The sequence below is a fragment of the Euprymna scolopes genome, chromosome 28 (assembly GCF_053919585.1).
Source record: "Euprymna scolopes isolate OS-2025 chromosome 28, ASM5391958v1, whole genome shotgun sequence".
In the NCBI taxonomy this organism is placed as follows: Eukaryota; Metazoa; Mollusca; class Cephalopoda; order Sepiida; family Sepiolidae; genus Euprymna; species Euprymna scolopes.
In genome coordinates this window covers 57,892,754-57,911,818 of record NC_136509.1, presented here as the reverse complement: position 1 = coordinate 57,911,818, position 19,065 = coordinate 57,892,754, and the positions used below count along the sequence as shown (strand labels likewise).

At 35.9% G+C, this 19,065-nt stretch overlaps 1 protein-coding gene across 8 annotated transcripts in view; it reads right to left on the bottom strand.

Moving 5' to 3' along the window:
- The window catches only part of LOC145249656 (E3 ubiquitin-protein ligase rfwd3.S-like), a 159,857-nt gene that overhangs the window by 84,889 nt on the left and 55,903 nt on the right, over positions 1 to 19,065 (bottom strand). For all 8 annotated transcript variants that reach the window (XM_080111432.1, XM_080111431.1, XM_080111435.1 and 5 more), the window contains one exon: positions 1,420 to 1,866. In XM_080111432.1, coding sequence (XP_079967558.1) covers positions 1,420 to 1,866 — 447 coding nt within the window. The remainder of the gene's footprint in view (positions 1 to 1,419; positions 1,867 to 19,065) is intronic.

Here is a 19,065-nt window from a genome sequence, read left to right as displayed (position 1 = left end):
AACATTTAGTGATTTTGTAATGCAAAAATTTAATCATTGTCTTTTTGAGAAAGCAATAAAGACTTAATTTATTGCCAGCACCAAAGATGTTATGTTTTCGGTATGTACAACCTAGTGTCTACAGTTTTTTATATTATGTACAACCTAGTGTCTACAGTTTTTGACCAATTTCCACCAAACTTAGTTAAAATATTGGCCATGCACTAACTTTGAATCGATTTAATTTTAAGAAATCTTGGTCAAGGTCATGAAAAAGGTGAAAGTCACAATTTTGGCAATAATTTTCGCTCTGTTCAGCGTAAAAACTCTATTTGGCCCATATCATAGCCTATTAAGTCTATTTGGCCTATATCGTAGCCAATTAAGTCTATTTGGCCCATATCGTAGCCAATTAAGTCTATTTGGCCCATATCGTAGCCAATTAAGTCTATTTGGCCCATATCGTAGCCAATTAAGTCTATTTGGCCCATATCGTAGCCAATTAAGTCTATTTGGCCCATATCGTAGCCAATTAAGTCTATTTGGCCCATATCGTAGCCAATTAAGTCTATTTGGCCCATATCGTAGCCAATTAAGTCTATTTGGCCCATATCGTAGCCAATTAAGTCTATTTGGCCCATATCGTAGCCAATTAAGTCTATTTGGCCCATATCGTAGCCAATTAAGTCTATTTGGCCCATATCGTAGCCAATTAAGTCTATTTGGCCCATATCGTAGCCAATTAAGTCTATTTGGCCCATATCGTAGCCAATTAAGTCTATTTGGCCCATATCGTAGCCAATTAAGTCTATTTGGCCCATATCGTAGCCAATTAAGTCTATTTGGCCCATATCGTAGCCAATTAAGTCTATTTGGCCCATATTGTAGCCAATTAAGTCTGGCATTCTATATGATCATGAGTTTTGTAGTACAGTTATGGTAAAAATTTTGATAGTATTTCAACTTCCGATTTTTCAAAAATTAATATATTGATGCTCTTTGTCCTTTTCATTTCTAATTTTTGCAAGGACACTAGCACCTGCTCCACTCTGTGCTCTAATTGTATCACCAAGGTAACAAAACTTTTGAACAATCCCACTAGCTTAGCAATCCAAATATACTTTGTTCACATCTCAGTTCTCATCCATCTCTGTTGTCCTACACTTCTTGCACACAAAGTACAAAAGTTCAACTTGATCAGATCAGAAGTTTTTGAGTTAGCATTTCCATGGTATAACTTTGGGAATAGTCATGCAACATGATGAAGACCCAGATAAAACATTGGCCCATATTGTTAGATAGAGGTATACATTTTATGACTGACTTATGTTCCTATTGTATAAAATTTAATTTACTTTTTAATGATATGTTGAGTACCATTTAATTCTATCAAGTTTAAATAAAAGTTCAGTAATAAAAAAAAAACTGGTATTTACTTACATCGTCATCATTTAGAGACACATCTGCTTTCTTTTCTTGAATATCTGGAGACACTACTCTCCGCCGTTTTGGAAATGGGATTACATGAGGCCGAGTCACTCTTTCTCGTGCAGCTTCTGAAGAAGCCTGCCCTGACTGAATTGAAGTGACAGCTTCCTCTACTCTTAGTTCAGTCCTTGAAGGGGCCTCAATTGGTTGGACTGCTGATGGTTCAGTTTGTAAAGGAATTTCAACTGGCTGGTTTGCTGGTGATTCTGTCGAAATTGCGACCTCAACTGACTGAACCATTAATGGGGCAGACTCTGAAGTAATCTCATCTGACTGAACTGAAAGTGACTCCGTCTCTACAGAAACCTCTGTTGACTGAGCCACTGATGTTTCAGACTCAGGTGAGAATTCAACATGATCTGAATCATCGCTTTCATCAGATTGCATAACAGTTGTAACCTGAATAATAAAAGAAAATCATTTGTTTTAGTAGGTATCCCAAATCAAAATTTTATTTTCATTATATCTAAAAAAAAATTAATGTGGTCATATAGATTTTCGTAAACCATAAAGAAAAGTACCAAATTTATTTCGGTAGCTCAATTAGCCATCAAGCTATGGTCGTTCAAAGTTTGTCGGAAAGTTGAAAATTTGCTATCATGGCCCAGAGCCAAATTTCATAGTATATAACTAAAAATGTAAGCTACTAACAAGTGAAAAATCCTGATAAATGTAATGTCATCTTGTGGTAAATGAAAATTAATACTAATGAAAGCAATAATTATTAGATGAAACCAACCTAAACACTAGGTGAAAGGCAGCGTGAAAAAAGTGCAAATATGAAACAGAAGCGCAACTTTGACTGTTCATATCAATTTCATTTCAATAGCTAATGTATTGAATCTTCTTAGTATGATTCATAACACATTAGAGATCAAGATAATTTTTTCTTTTAATTATAAATTGATAAAATCACTCTATTGTGGACCATGTAAAAGCAGTCGAACTTAGTAAAAAGGGCAAAAAAGGGTTAAACAAAATGAGTCAAAAGTATATGTTACTGAAATTGCTGTAAAAATTTAACCATTGAAGGTAGAAGCTTGAAACTTTGCAATTTTACTAATTTTTGGGTGAGGAATTCAAAAAAATGTTTGCCTTTTAATAATAAAACTTTTTGCCACAGAAATATTTTTACTTTGGGAATTTAAACTCACCAAAAAAGGGCCGACAACAATAAGATTTAGAAATTTGTTATACAAAAAATCACAAGTCTTTTTTTTCAAGCATTGAAAAACTTTCAACTTAAAAGACAAGTAAGATATTTTATAGGCAGAGGTCTTACTACAATTCCTTTCCTTATTGATTTTCTCTCAGAATTCTTTCATAAACTTCTGCTATGGTAGATATATCAAAAACACTCCAAATCCTACCATCATTTGAAACCGACATTACCTCATTACCTCAAAACCCCATCTGTAAACAAATGCTGACTCTACTTGTGCAATGTCATCTGACAAAGGCCATCGAAAAAAATCGTTTCTACCTTTGGTTTGCGCTAAAAATTTTATTACAGTACTAGGTGCAGACATAACCTCAATGACTTGGCCAATGTAAAAGTTGGTGTCATAGTAGACAGCAACCCATTGTCCTTGATGCTCATAACTGAAGATATCCTGAGATAGTTCTTCATCACAACTGCAGAAGTTATGTGAATGTTCAGCAGATTCACTAAGGGACTTTTCTTATTGCTTTGGAGGTGGAAATGAATCAACTGGATTTCTAAAGTAGTCAGAGAGAGCAGCTTCCAGTTGAACACAACCTTCAGGTATCTCAGTTCAAGTTTATCAAAAACACCTGATAGAACATATAGGTTTCGGGGATACTTCTACAGTTTATCGCCGAAAATGCAGACACCATTTTTTTTCGTGCACCTGTCATTAAAATGCGAGGGAGGGCTCAGTATTTTAAACTATGACCGAAGCATGAAATAAATAACAAAAAAATTAAACTAGATAATAATTTTTCGGTTTCATTTAAATTAATTTTTTGTTGACTCTTTAAAGTTGCTTTAATTAAAAAAAAATGTTTCATTAAAATTATTTATTTGTTCGGAAAACACAAAAAAAAAAAAAAAAAACAACAAAAAAAAAAAAAACTATTTTATAAAAATCCAATGTTGCTTTCATTACAAAATTGTTTTATTAAAATTATATTTTCTTACACAAACTTTTCAATAAATGTTTTTATAATTATATTTTGATAAATTTTTATACAGTAAATGTTTTGGTTTTCAAATGGTGCTCACCCAGTTTAGACAATTATAAATATGTCATTTTCATTTTCTGTTTTTAATGATAAAAAAATATATACGTTTCATGAAAAACATTCCCATTGCCATTAATTAAATTGAAACATTTTCAATTAAATAATTACTGATATATGTTCTCTTTCACTTTCTTTATTTACTTTTTTCCTAGTTCTTTCCGGAAGTAATTAATATCTAGTTTAATTTTTTTGTTATTTATTTCTAACTTCAGTCATAGTTTAAAATACTGATTTCTCCCTCGAATTTTAACGGCATGTGCACAAAAAAAAAAAAAAAAAAAAAAAATGGCGTCTCCATTTTCGGTGATAAACTGTAGAAGTACCGTCTCGGGAATTATTAAAAAAAAAAAATGATTTTTACAGTGAAATTAAATTTTTGATTTACTCACCACGTGCACATAACTTTATATTTTCAATTATTTTTTAAGTAATGAACAGTGTAATTAAAAAATAATTTAACAAAATCTTCAAATTTATCAAAAACGCCCGATAGAACATAAACAAAAACATACACATTTTTACGTGAATTTAATTTTTTATTTACACATGACTTGTTGCACGTAACTTAGCTATATTTTGTTAATTTTTTTTTTAAAGTAATGTAACTGTACAGTCTAATAAAAAAAATAATTTAACAAAAAGTTAGATATATCAAAAACGCCCGACAGAACATAAGAGAATTAAATAAGTAAACAAAAAAATGAGGCACATTTTTTAAAATGAAAAAAAAATTTCCGTCACACGCAACTAAATGTATTTTTGGTTTAAAATGTACCCAGTTTAATTTTTAAAAGATAATTTAACAATGCTGAAGTTTATCCAACCGAAAGAAGATAAAGCAAAGAACATATGAAAGTTTGAAAGAAGATATAGAAAATAAACAACTGACATTATTTTTTAAATTATAAATTTTCATTTCTTTTATTGACGCACTAAAAATATTTTAAACAATAACTTTCTATAACTTTTAAATAAACAAAAACAAACTCACTTAAGAATTTTGATATATCCAGTGAAACAAGTTGTTCCTGCTGAAAGTTGATTTTTGTGATGATACTTCTTACTTTGGTCACTTGGGATTAAGTTGTAAATCTTGATGTGTAGGTATAGTCACTTTTATTAGTGGTGCTCATTGATTTATGAGCATAGTAATATGACACCAACAGATTATTAAAGAGGAGACATTACAAAACGGTGCAATTTTCGAAATTTTTTCAACTGAATTTCTTTCATATTTCCATCACTGAAGTTTTCAAGTTGGATTTTTTTTGTGAAAAACAACTTAAAAACACTTTTTTAAGCTCACCATATTGATAAGTGACCTTTTTTCTTTAAAATGGTACTATTATTTTTATACCTAGAGACTCACAACATCGCGTGCACCAAATTTGAAAAACACCAACATTTTTTTTGTGTAAAAAAAATAAAGTCACGTTCACCAAAATTAGTGACATAACTTGAAGTAACTTGGGGAAAAAAATTATTAAAGACACAAGAAAAATAATTATATATCTATAAAGCAAAAAGATTAAATTTTATTTAAATCAAAACTTTATCAAAATAACCCAAAAAATAAATGAGATATCGCAAAAGTTAAGGGAAATTTAACTTTATTTACCAGTTTTCGCATCCTAAACTAGGCTAGTTTGGGATACCTAGTCTTAATAAAAGGAAAAAAGAATTTCGTTTTTGCAAGCAATTCAAAATTCAATTTGAGAACAGTCAAGCAAAACATTTTTTCTTTTGATATGAGAAAATTAAAATTGACCAACAATACAAGTCGTGACTAATCATAAGGTTTCCACCCACAAAAGACAACGAAGAATTGCTTCCTTTAAGTCGGCTTCTTATCATGTTCATCACATTTTCTTGAATTAAATCAGATTTTTTTTCCCTTCTTCTTTCAATGTGCGAGTGGCAGAAAGAACCCATTGTCTCTTTGTCGTAAGGCTGTGACATTATTACTACATTCTCTCTGATCCTATGATCACACATGAAACATTCGGGAAGTGGTCTTTTGCGCTATGTACTTCTCTGCACTGGTATCATTATTGGGTCCTCATTAGAAGTATTATCAGAAGAAGCATCACCTTCATTTATGCTGGGTGCCTGTTCACATGCTCTATCTCTAATGGTCACAAATCTCTCACCTGCAATCTCTGAAGACATGTCAGAACAGACCCTCGACAGACCTGATCCCACTATGGGTCGCAGATCTTTTACATTGTGTTGCATTCCATCAACCGATATGTTCTTTCCATTGGTAATTCCAGTCACGTTCTACTCCATATTTTGTGGTACATTGTCAATGTGGAGCCTTTACCCACATTCGGTCACCTGTCTTGAAGACAGTTTGCTGTTGATGTGCTGCTTGTGTTCCATAGATTCCTTTTAGCTGTATGCAGTACTGATAAACTCTATTGGCAACTGTTGTGGCAGAGGATACAACCTTTGGCATAACACTGTAACAAGATACTGCTTTTGGTATATTATGGTTTCTGTTTTCTGGTGGTGATCCATTTTACAGTTCTGTGACATCGCTTGATGATGCCATTACGAGAGGGGACGTATGTACAACGGAATTGAAGTTGAACTTTCCATTCATCCAGGAAAGTTTTAAACAAGCTGCTCTGAAAGACAGTGTCATTATCGCTAGCCTGTGTCATGTTTGTTTAACATTCAAAGCACCTTCTGACCAGTGTATGGGTGATGGACACTTTTCGCATTTTCTGACAATGATTTTCACAGCAGCCCTAGAAACCCCAGAGTCAATCTGCTTTGCAGAGCAAAGGATGACCACTTTGTTGATGAACAATCTTGATCTGGTCAAGCCCAACTGAGCTCACGGATAAAGTACAGGCAGGTTGCACAGACTCAGTAGGCTAGGTCAATTTTGGAATTATGACTGTCTGTGCAAAGAAAGTTGTTAAATAACCTAAATAATAATCACCCAAAATATTTTTTCCAAAACTTTATCATTTTTTGAGCAAATGAATTTAAACATTGAAAAAATTCAATATACTGACTTTATGCAGGTGTTAAATGAAAAAATAACCCTGTCATATTAACGCTGCCGTATAAAGAAAATATAATCAATAAATTTTTCACTTGTTTGTTAAATCTATATTGTTTTCAGAAAACTAAATAAAAAAGGAAATACTGCAAAATATTTAATTTAAAATAAATTGAACAACTATTAAATTGGGGCTTCATTTTACTCAGTAATTTTTTCATCTACATCGACACCTTATCGATTTTGTTTACATTCTACATGTTTTAACCGGAGCTTACTACAAATATAAAAATAATTAAATCTTTTGCATTTTATGAATTAGCAAACTTAAATTAAGAAAAAGAAAGGAATATCTTCATATATTTGTGATATTTAATATTTCTTTATTTTTAAAGACATTTTTCTTTGCAAACAATTTGTGTGTGAATTATTTAACTTGTGTTTTATCCTGTTAGGTCAGCAAAACCAGTATTTTTTTAGTACTTATGCACTTGGGATATCATGCTGAAGTAATAACATTATCATTTAAAAACCCATTCTCAACACGGAAAGGGGAGGATAAGTGTAACTATTCTGTACTTTCACCTAACAATTTAATAAAAAAAAAAAAAAAGATCTTGAAAAACTTGAAAAATAGGACGATAATATAAGTGCATAAACACCATTTTTGCTTGGTGGATTGTTTTTGTTTTACGGCATATCAACCCTTTTCAGGTTATGTAATGCCACCAAGTCCAGTTATTTTGAAGAAAATTTTTTTAATAGAATATATATTTTTTTTCAAGTCAGTTTCTATTCAACCCATATTTGGGACCCTAACAGGTACTACCACTTCGGAGAAGAGTGGACCTGGGAGCAATCGCAATAAAAGGATGGCTCCACACTTCCCAAAGGCCGCAAGCTGGGGCCTCACCATTTGATAAGGTCATATCCAGGACCAAAGCACTTATTGTATTGTGATACATTTTAATAGAATTTTCAAATTAAATTAAAGTTTTATTATATCTTTTTTTATTAAATTCTTATGTGAAAGTACAGATTAGTTATGAAACACCTTTCCCCCTCAATTTTTCCCTCAGTCTCAAAGGTTCTGGTCTAAAAACTATTGTTCGGCATTTCATATTGTTTATGTGAATTGCCAATTCTAAGTTGTAGTGACAAAAATGTTAAATGCAGACAAAGCACAGTCTGTGTCTGTCCTAGCAAACAGAAGGTAAGTTTATTTACTCATGATGCATAGGAGACTTATTGGCCTGTACTGAGAGGGAGATTCCAGATAGAATTTTTTTATATTGAAAATCTGATTATAAAAGATTTTCTTACATGTTAAGTTAGAGCTATTTTGTTATCAACCATATAAATAAATATATATATTGTGTTTTGCTTTGAACAACCGAAAATGTGCACTGAAATATGATTTTTTTGGTTCACATGTATGAAACCCCTCTATAAAAAAAAAATAGAAAATGCAAAATCGATATTTAAATATATGTAGGAGATTCTCAGTTAAGAAATAAAAATAGTAGAAGACATGAAATGCAATTAAGAGTAAAGAGTCAAATTCATTAAAAATTTGTGAACAATTTTTCAGCTTTAGCAAAAAGTCTTTTTTATATTTAAATGGGTGGGCCAAATATACTTGATACTTTTCCAAACGTCGCATTTTCTGTTAGAGTGGTGCCACTTGTTTTAAATAACATTTATTTTTGTCCATTTGTTGTAATTCTTGTAAAGTTTCACAATGGGTGTCAAACACTCTCTTAACAAAAAAAATAAACAAAAAAAAACTCCCCCTATCCTACCTCTAACCCTAAATATGAGTGGCAAACCTCCTCCTAAAATCTTCTTTAGCCCTAACAATAATGCCAAGTCCGAGTGGCAAGCTCCCCACCAAACAAAATTCCTTGGTAAGCTACATATAAGCATAAAAAAACGATCTTTAAAGAAAAGTGCACATGATTTATCTCCCATAAAAAATAAATTGGTCAACTGTCCTAAAACATTAGAACTAGAATGGTCTCGAAACGGTGAATTATTTTACATTAAATTTATGTGAAACCAACCCCCACTCTAAATTCTAAAATTGTTTTTGTTTTGTTCTATCAAGTCTTCAGAATGTTCACACATAATTTCCCTTAGCCCTATCATTAACCAAAAACCACAGTGGCAACCTCTCCACCTTCTCATAATTGCACAAAGACTCTCTTAAAACCACACATAATCGCCTTTAAGAAAAAAACAGCATTTACCTACCATAGAAAAAAAAAAATCGGTTAACTGCCCTAAAATACAAGAATGTTTTAAAATGGGGAATCATTTTACATTAAATTCGAAAATAATTTTTGTTTATATTTCATTAAAGTTTTTTAAGGTGTTCACAGGTAATTGTCTATAAAGGTAGAATCACATATTTTAGGGAGAGGTAACGGAAGGTATTAATCTACAATACTAAAGAAATATTGCAATATATTCATTTTTAAACAGTCCTAGATTTAGATTTCAGTTTTCAGCATTACAATTTAACTTCAAGTGCTCTAACTTCTTTTTTTTTTAATGGATACATGGCATTTTTAAGGAATTGCAGCATATTTATGTGCATTTACTGCAGATTATTTGGAAACCATTAATTTCTGAAGATTTTCAGTAGCATATTCTAATTCCTAGCACAAAAATACACTTATATCGTAAATTTGATTGCTTTATCATCTGTTCTCACAAAGATATAACATTTTTACTGAAAGAGTAGTGTAAAAAATGTGACAAAATACATATGGTCTTAAAGAGGGAAAAATATCCAAACGTGTAAGGCACAAAAATAATCGTAACTTCCAGGACTCTGAGTCAGAGATTTTAGCTGGAGTTAGAGTCAGAGTTGGAATTTTTTATCCGACTCAGACTCCTTAAGTCCAATAATTTTTTTTTTTTTTTTTACAGTTTAGCAGCAAGATGTCTGTTTACATTACACTTGAACTTCTGCATGTCAGTACAGTTGGGGAAGCAGGAACCAAGAAGAGAATTCAAAAGCCTAGCAGTTTTGGGGTAGAAGCTATTAGAGTAGAAGGCTTTCTTACATCTAGGGGTCTCTACTGTGTAGGGGTGGGACTTTGCTGCTTGTCGGGTTTGCCGGGCGTATTTTTGTTAAGGGATTACAAGAGCTTGTAGTTCGTCAGAGCATTTACCATTGAAATACTTGTAAAACAAGCGGAGGGATGTAATATTTCGTCGATGGAACAGGGGCCGAAGCTTAGATAACAGTTCAGGATCTATCAGATAGGCGACTCTCTTTTGAACCCTGTTCAGGAGCAAGAGACTAGTAGTAGATGCACCAGCCAAAAGGTCACAGCAATACGTCATACATGGGTGAATGGTAGCTTTGTAAAGGTACAGGATAATTTCAAGCATAACATTTAGCAGGGTACAGAGAGCCCACCTTCTTTGCAGCAGTCTTGGCAATGATCTTGATGTATCTATTCCAATTCATGTTCCCTGTGAACATTAAGTCGAAGAGTTTGAACGAAGTACTTTCAGGTAATGTATCTTTAGCCATAGCTGTTGAGGGTTGGTAATGTTTCATGTTATTAAAGGAAACGAGCTTTGCCTTGGCAGCTTTGAACGTTACCATCCATTTTTGACCCCATTCCACTACAGACTGAAGGTCTTCCTCTAGGGTTTCTGCCATTGACTTAGTATTGTATTAGTTTTCTCCATGTGTTGCACTAGAGCGTGGTGTCGTCGGCAAATATATCTATCTCAGAGACAATTTTATCAGGTAAGGCATTTATGAATATCAGAAATGATCAAGGATCGATTCCTGACGTACACCCGCATTTATATCATATTGTTTGGATGTACGCTCATCAATGACAACCTGGATTCTTCTCTCATTTAAGAAGGATTTAATTATGTTAAGCATTCGTCCAGTAATACCATAGGATTTTATTTTCATGAGAAGACCATCAGGCCATATCCTGTCAAAAGCCTTAGCTATATATATAGGGCTACTGCTCTCCCCTCCCTTATTCAGTGCTTGGTATATACGTTCAGAGATTACAGTTAGAATATCTGCAGTAGAACGGGCTTGCCTAAATCTATATTGATGGTCAAACAAAAGTTTAGCAGCTGTAAGGGGTGATGGACTAGAGCTTGATTAATTAAAGGCTCAAATATTTTGGCAAAAAGCGAGAGGAGGCTAATTGGGCAATAATTTAATAGGTCAGTTCTTTCGCTAAATATTTTGTAAACTGGTACCACAGAGGCAGTTTTCCAGCTGTCAGGAAAGCAGGATTTGTTAAGACATTTGTTAAAGACTTTAGAGAGAACTGGAGCAACCTCAGCAGAGCATTTTTTTTAATAGCACAACCAGGATGACATCAGGTCCATATGCTTTTGAGGTGTCTAGATTTTTTATACAGTCATGTACTTGAGAAGGCGTGATTTTCAGATCATCTAGTGTGGTTTCTGCCCGCAGAGGAAAATCAAAGAGGTAATGGTTTGCTGGATCCAAGGTAGAGTTTGAGGCAAAATGATGGGCAAGCATGTTAGCTTTCTCAGCTGTTGTGCAAAGCTCATGATTGTTGGATAGTGGAGGAATTGTTGATTACCCATTATTTACTACACTGTTGTAGATTTTCCAGAAATCATGAGTTCCTAAGTTCTGCACTTCAATGCGTTTCCTGGTGGTTTCAGTATATTCACTCTTAGCTGTCACTACTTCCTTCTTCCAATTACGTCTAGCTTCTATATACTTTGTCTGTTTGCACAGGACTCATGCTGGATAAATCTACGGTATGCATGTTGCCTCTGAGCAATGGCAGCTGTGCAAGTAGAAGTAAACCATTGGGGAGAGTGACATTTGCTATAGAACTTCCGTGTAGGAACATGTGCTTCAATTGCTGCTTTGAACGATTCAGTAGTCTCATTTGCGCACTATTCTGCAGGAAGAGAAAAGATATTTCCCCGTGGAGCGTGTCTGATATGATGTGATCTCTAATGGCATCCCAGTCAGCCTTATTTTAGTACCTTGTCACTTTGAGCAATGGCTCTTCAACTTGGGGTCGAGAGTTTAGAGTGATGTCCATCATTATCACAGCATGATCAGCATCCCGAGTGGGCAATGAGCATTTGTTACACAATCCTCAGCAACTGTTGTCAGAAATAGATCCAGAAGTGAGGCTTGCTGGTCCTGACGATCTGGGAAATGAGTCGGGAATGTTACTGCCTGTGTCAAGGAATGCGATATAGCAATGTTATGGATGACGCTACCAGCTGTGTCAGTGTAGTTAGAGAAGCCAAGCCAATTTCTGTTATGGGCGTTAAAGTCACCAAATACATGTATTTGGGTGTTAGTGTCAAGGGAGAGTGCTATAGCTGTGCTGTCAGAGACATGATTGATCATAGTACAGTCCTGGGTTGATGGAGAACGATAAAATACGGGTAGCTAATGTTAGGTTGTAAAGTTAGTTTAAAGCGCATGAAGGTCTGGTCACCTAATTATAGTTTAGATTCTCTAGATATGGGGAGGTGTTACGAATATAGACTCCGAGTCTATGCCTGTCTTACGACGAAGTGGAAGATAACCAGACATGTTAAAGATGTTAGAGGGGATGGAGGAGTGCAAGTTAGTTTCTGTTAGTGCTAAGATATGCGGGGAGTTTGCTAGGAGAAATGATTCTACATTGTTTGAGTTAGTTCTAAGTCCTTGGATATTTGTAAATGCAAATCTCAAGGAAGGAGGCGAATATTTGAGTGCATGTCTGGTTTGAACGTTTTTTTTTTTTGGATTGAGCTGTCATTTAATTTTATTTCATAGTTTTAGATCTAGGGGGAGGTGCTAGGCAAAACGTTGCGAGCATGTCTCTGTTTTATCGTTATTTTCATGGCAAGTGCTCATCTGAGTTTCAATCTAAAGATCTTCTTCGCCCAACATTCACGAGAAACACTCATTTGGCTGTAACCACTATCAATAATTTTCTCCACTGTTCATCTGTGCCTAAACCTAAATGTAGATTCCATGAACAAAGCTTCTTTCTTAGAATTGCACACCTGTGAAACTCTCTTCCGTTTACCTGCTTTCCAGCTGACTACAATATGACCGTCTTCAAGTTCAATGTAAACAAATTCTTGATAAGCCGTTCACTTAAGTAATCCAATTTACCAAATTTACACTTCTAACGATTACTACGATATTGTCCTTTTGACCACTGTACACTCTTTAACCCTTATCCTCGAGTGGCTTCTGGGCCTTGATAAGTGATGATTCCTTTGTAAAAAAAAAAAAAAAAAAAAAAAAAAAAAAAAAAGATGTGCATAGCCAGCATCATGCAACACGAGTAGACCATCAGCCGGCTCCTCATCCACAGAAATGTGGCACTAGAAAAATTTAGATATTATACAACTGATGATAAAACAGCCACTTTAAGTGCTACCAAAGAGTTAGGGCTCCTGTACTGTCAGCCGGAAACAGCAACCAGCAACTGCCAAACCGGTACCCTCAAACCTGTCCGACAGGAGTGGCCAGTCCAATCATGTTAGCATATACGGTAAACAAGTACCCCCAAGATGCCCAGGTATAGGGAAAAGGAATAAGGCAAATGTGGGGGACTGCATTTATTGCCATAGTCAAGAAATGAGGCTAAGCACTGGACATCTCTAAGGAGTTCTCTGCTCCTGGCTAATGGCAAAGAAGGAGTATAAAAGCCAGGTGATAGGCAGAGCCTACCTACTCCTTAAGCAGTTTAGGTTTGCAAATCGATGATTTGATCAAGTCACCAGCTCTAGGGAGGTTGTCGTCCAGAACTGAGGAGGCCTCCCTCCCCCGTTTGGTGGCAAGATGTATAAGGTCAGTGGCACAGGTTTACAAATCTAAGTTTTCCTTCTAGATGGATGACTTGACCAGATCTATAGGTCCATCAACACTGAGAGTATGGGGTATAGATTTGAAGTGAATATCTACTAGGGTTAAGAAAAGATCAAATATGGTTTGTGGATTAGTGACTAATTAGAAAATCATAGTATAAGGATTGGGGTGCGTTTTGAAATGTACTTTAGGTGTTAGTTTTCATGTAAAGATAATCACCAGTACTTTATCCTATATAAGTGAAAGAAAGATATAGTTGCTAGTTAATATAGATCACTTATAGTCTGGGCACACTAATGGGTATCTATTTTATAGATATTCCATAGAGTATAAATGTAAGTTAAGCTAATGTGTGCCTTAGCATTAGAAATCTATAGATGTTTAGTATTTATTGATTTTTAAAAAGGTAAGCCTACTAAAGTTTAGGACCAGTATGACACCAATTGGTGTCATGAATGCATGCAGCGAGGTGCATATTGCAGTGAGGGGGAGGGTTGTTTGACCGGACAAGAAGGTGTGAGGGAGTGCAGAGAAATGCAAAACCTTAGCTTGGAAAATAGGACCAGCCGCCGATGTGTCATTGTAAGCTTGTTAGACATAAAGCAGATGTGTTGCCACAAAAAGGGAGACAGATTTGGAATTATCTACATGTCAAAAGAGATGGTCTTGTTTTTCAAATAGAGGAAGAGATGGCAGAAGAGGGGGGGGTGATGTCTGGTTGGGGCTCAGGTGTCATTTACAAAGTAAAGGACAAAACAGGTAGGGGCGAGATGTGACCAGATGGGAACCGGGCGATGCCGAGTGACCTTGCTAGTCGACACCAATTCAGAGGAATTTGCACAGCTGAATTCTGATGATGATGATGATGATGATGGTGTTGATATTGTTTAAACAGAAATGTCTATGGAATTTTGTCAGAAAGAGAAAAAGCAAATATTAATTGTTTTTATCTCATTGTCGTTATATATCTTATATCTGTTAACATGAAGGGTTGTTTTGAAAACCCCTGTTGATAGGTTTGAAGAAATCCAGAGATTCTTGGCTGACAGCTTAGAATGGGGGTCAAGAGTAGGGGTCACTGCCAGGCATTGTTTGACCTGAGGTGACTAATCACGCCTAATTGGTAATAAGTAAAAACCTCAGTGCAGGTGGGGGTTGAGGTTTGGTAAAGATAAGCTCTAAGAGAAAAAAAGAAAGGTGTTTGTAACCACTCTCTTAAGGAGAGGTGAGGGAAAAGGGGTTGGATTTAGAAAAAGGATTTCTAAACGCAGAGGAGTCGTAGCCAGCAAGCTGAACGGCTGGGCTTGTCAGGCGCTCCCAATTTGGGGAGCCCTTCAGGGCCTGATGTCATGATGGGAACTAGCCTGTGTTAATGGGAACTCTGTGACTTTACTGGTCTGGTCTTACATCATTCACTGCTATAGTCAGTTGCCTCAAATTAGACAGTAGTTGTTATGAAGTAATGAAAACAATAAATAGTTTGTTACTGTTATAACCCAGAGTTCTGTTTGTTTGTGGTGAGGACTCTTGATTTTTCAGCAAGCCACAAGGACCAGCGGAGTGATTGATGTACCCGGAGACTCCCTACACATGGAAAGAAAGACGATTCGATAGAGAGGAAAAGCGCCCTTCCATGAAAACACAGTGGGTAAGGACGATCAACAGGCCAACTTGTAATGAGACAAGATACGATCAAGGGACACCTGCCACATGGGTAACGTTATAAATGGTATGTCTCGAAAAAAACATCGTTATAAATGGTGCTGTGAGGCAAGATATCACATCTCTATGAGATATCACATCTCTATGAGATGTCCACGGGCGAGTTACCACGAACGCATATATAGATGGTGCCATTAAGCCAGAATAAACCCCTGAGAAGATATGGGCTGTTTCAACAAAACAAAACAAAAACAAAAGAAAATGCTGAAAACTAGCCACAAAGAATGATAGACTTTGCAACGAAAAGAAACAAACTCAAAAAGAAAAATAACAACAAAAATCTCAAACATGAAACGAAGACAAAGAAGGTAAGGACGGTTCATTTTCTCGTTTTGTCTGTCTCAGTGTCACCTGGATAGGTTAAGTTTTGTTGAATCGTTTTGAGACATATTTGTAATATGTGACGTATTGTTGATTTTCTTCCCCACCCCTCGAAGGAAACGTGTAAATGTGTATTTGTCTGAATCATGAGTCTAAAAACAGTTGTATCCACAAGAATAGATATGGGGATATAGACAGAGGAAACGGGTTGATATGTCGCCGTACGTACGCGCATATGTTGTCATTGTACAAGCGAGCGAGAGAGAGAGAGTGGAGCAGAGAGATAGTGAAATGAGAAAAAGAAAAAGAAAAGTCGAAGTAGAGATGAGTGAAGAAAATAAATAAGACTGCGACAGTTGATAGCTTTAGAAGAGAAAAATGCGAACGTTTTTGTAATTTCTGAAATTGATTTGGTTTGTGACCCCCCCCCCCCCCCCGAAATGTGTGATTTTGTTTGTATATCTTGAATCATAGTTTATCGGCATGGAGGAGATAGTGCGAAATAAGGAATTTCACGAAGTTACCGGTTGATTTGGAAAATGCATAGTTGGTGGTGTCGTGTGGGCGGCGGAATGAGATGCAAGGGAAAAATGCGTTGAGGAAGCTGGCTGGGTGTGATGTGATCCCCGCGGGAGGGATGTGAAGACGTGCAGAGTGCTAGAAAGTTGAGGTTGAGAATTGTGCAATGTGCACTAGTCGTAAAGGCATGAAGAATTGAGTGGTCAAAGGTTTAACGAGGCACAGGGTATGTCTGCGTGAGGTGCCAGAGAAAAAAGGCATGAGGAAACGTAATGGGAAAATGCGTCGAGGCAGCCGAAGAGAATTGTCCCAAATGTGATGCAAACCCCGGGGAGGGTGTATGAAAAAGTGCTGAATGCACGGTGTGTAATACATGGAGTTTGACGGTAGATTTAATGAGACACTGGCTGTGTCTGCATGAGATGTCATGGAAAAGGCATGTGAGAATACGAATATCATAGATATTTGATCTCTCCGCCCGGTCCGCAGTGAAAGACACTGTGCACCACTGATGAACGGGGAAAACTCTTGAGAATAATGCACCATGAGACAGAAAGGTCAATAAGTGAGAGAGAGAGAGAGAGAGGAAGACGCTCATGCCGAGATAACCTGAAGAATGGTTGTGAAAAGGGAAACCAAATAGGGATTGAGAGAAGTATACTGATCCTTAGAGAAATAGAAACCGGCGGTATCGATGCCGTTCTGATTTTGTAATGAATAGAAGCTCTCATAAGAATAAATTAAAGATGAAGTAATGACTTGCCTGAGATTAGTTGTGAGACATTTATGTTATATAGGAGTTTCATTAAAAGAGAGTCTTAAGAGACTGCATAAATGGTGCCGGATCGTTATACCGGAAGCAAAACCCCCCTCCCAAGTTAGTGCAAAGTATGTGATTTTATATCAACTTGGGGAGAAGAGCAATTGGTTTTTTTGTCCAGTTGGAACAGGAGAGATGATATAACTTACAAGAATACAACATTAATATACAATATAGATATACAGGGATTTAGGTTGGGTGGTTGTTTCTGTTTTACTGCATATCAACCCTTTTCAGGTTATTTAATGCTGAATCCAAAGATTTTGAAGAAAAATTTTTTAATATAATATATTTGTTGTTTTCAAGTTGGTTTCTATTTAACCCATAGTTGGGACCCTAACAGGTACTACCACTCCGGGTCAGAGTGTACCTGGGAGAATGGCAATTAAAGGTAGCTCCACACTCCCCAAAGCCCGCAAGCTGGGGCCCTCACCACTGGATATAATTTAAGGTCATATCCAGAACCAGGGATTTAGGGAGGATTTAGGAGTATAAGGATTTTTAATGTTTATCATGCAAAACAAACAGGCAGGCATCTTGGAAGCAAAGTATTATCCCTTTAAAGCAAACATTTAGAAATAATATTTGTGCCAGTTATTTTATTAACATACATCAGTAACAATATACATGTGGCCAGTATAGGCCTTACATTTAAACATTACACTTCGTCATAGAATGATAAAATATGATTTCCAAAAAGAGGGAAGCAGTATAAGTAAATAAGAGCAGGAAAACAGGTTGTGTGAATAAGCAATAATTTAATTGCTTCCAAAGCAGTGGTTTGCACAATTTAGCAGTTTTTGTATGGTTTTGCCTTTACTTTGAGATATATCATATTTTGTACTATACTGTAATGCTACTATTTCATCAAGATATTTTGGTCTATCGGATCACTGCAAATCCTGTCTGGACAGCAGTTTTTATTTTGGTAGTGACATCACACAGGATCAATAACAGTGGGATCACTGTGGATTACAATCGGATTGTAATCTGAAAGTTATCCAGTTCCTGAATCAAATGGAATTAGGCAATTGTATTAGTCCGGGACTGATCTGGAATTACAATCTTACCCCTCCTCCCCCCAAAAAAATAATGGGCATAAATCAATAAGGAGTAACCCATGGCACTATAGCCCTTTATAGCTTTTTCTCTTTTTTTACATAGGAGCCACGACTTATTAAGGCCCAAAGGTCACTTCAGGATAATGATTAATGAGTATACAGAAGTCAATGGGACAATATCATAATAATCCTGAGTAGTGGAAATTTGGTAAATTGGATTACTCATCAATAATTTGTTTATGTTGTACTTGAATATGACCAAATTGTCATTAGCTGAAAAGCAGGCAAGTGAAAGACAGTTTCACAGGCATGCAGTTCTAAGAAGCTTTGTTCAAGAAATCTACGTTTAATTTTAGCCACAGATAAAGAGTGAGGGAAATTATTGATAGTGGTTTCAGCTAGAGCTCAGACGAGCACCTGCCATGAAAATAGCGATAAAGCAGAGACAGGCTTGCAATGTCTCTTCTGTGGAAAAGAGGTTGCAGGGAAGAGGTTACAAAGTCTATTTTAAACTTTGTCGAGGCAGGATAAGAGTTTTTAGCAGCTCCTGTCCAGATGTGGTAGCAGTACTCCATCTTTGAATGTACCTGGCTTTACTTAGGTAGAGAATTGCATCAGCAGTGAGATATCTAATGGAGCACTAGAAGGATCCCACCATTTTTCCAGCCCAGAAGCTTGTAAAAACATGGAGCCTTCCCAAGACAAGAGTCATTCATTTCAATTGATGCTAGATAGGGGATCAGAGCGTTAATGATATAAAGATAGAAGCTTGGTTTTAGATGCATTAAAATTAACCAGCCACTTCTTTCCCCATTGCACCACGTGCTCAAGATCAGAGGGGAGAAAATCAGAGAGAACTTGGTCATTTATGGCCTTTGATGTTGCCAAAGGTGGTAATGTCATCAGCATAAATGTCTATGAATGATCTTAGGATGTGATTTGGAAGATCATTGATGTAGATCAGGAAGAGAGTTGGGCCGAAGATGAGCACCTGAAGGACTCCAGCATTAATACTGCAAGC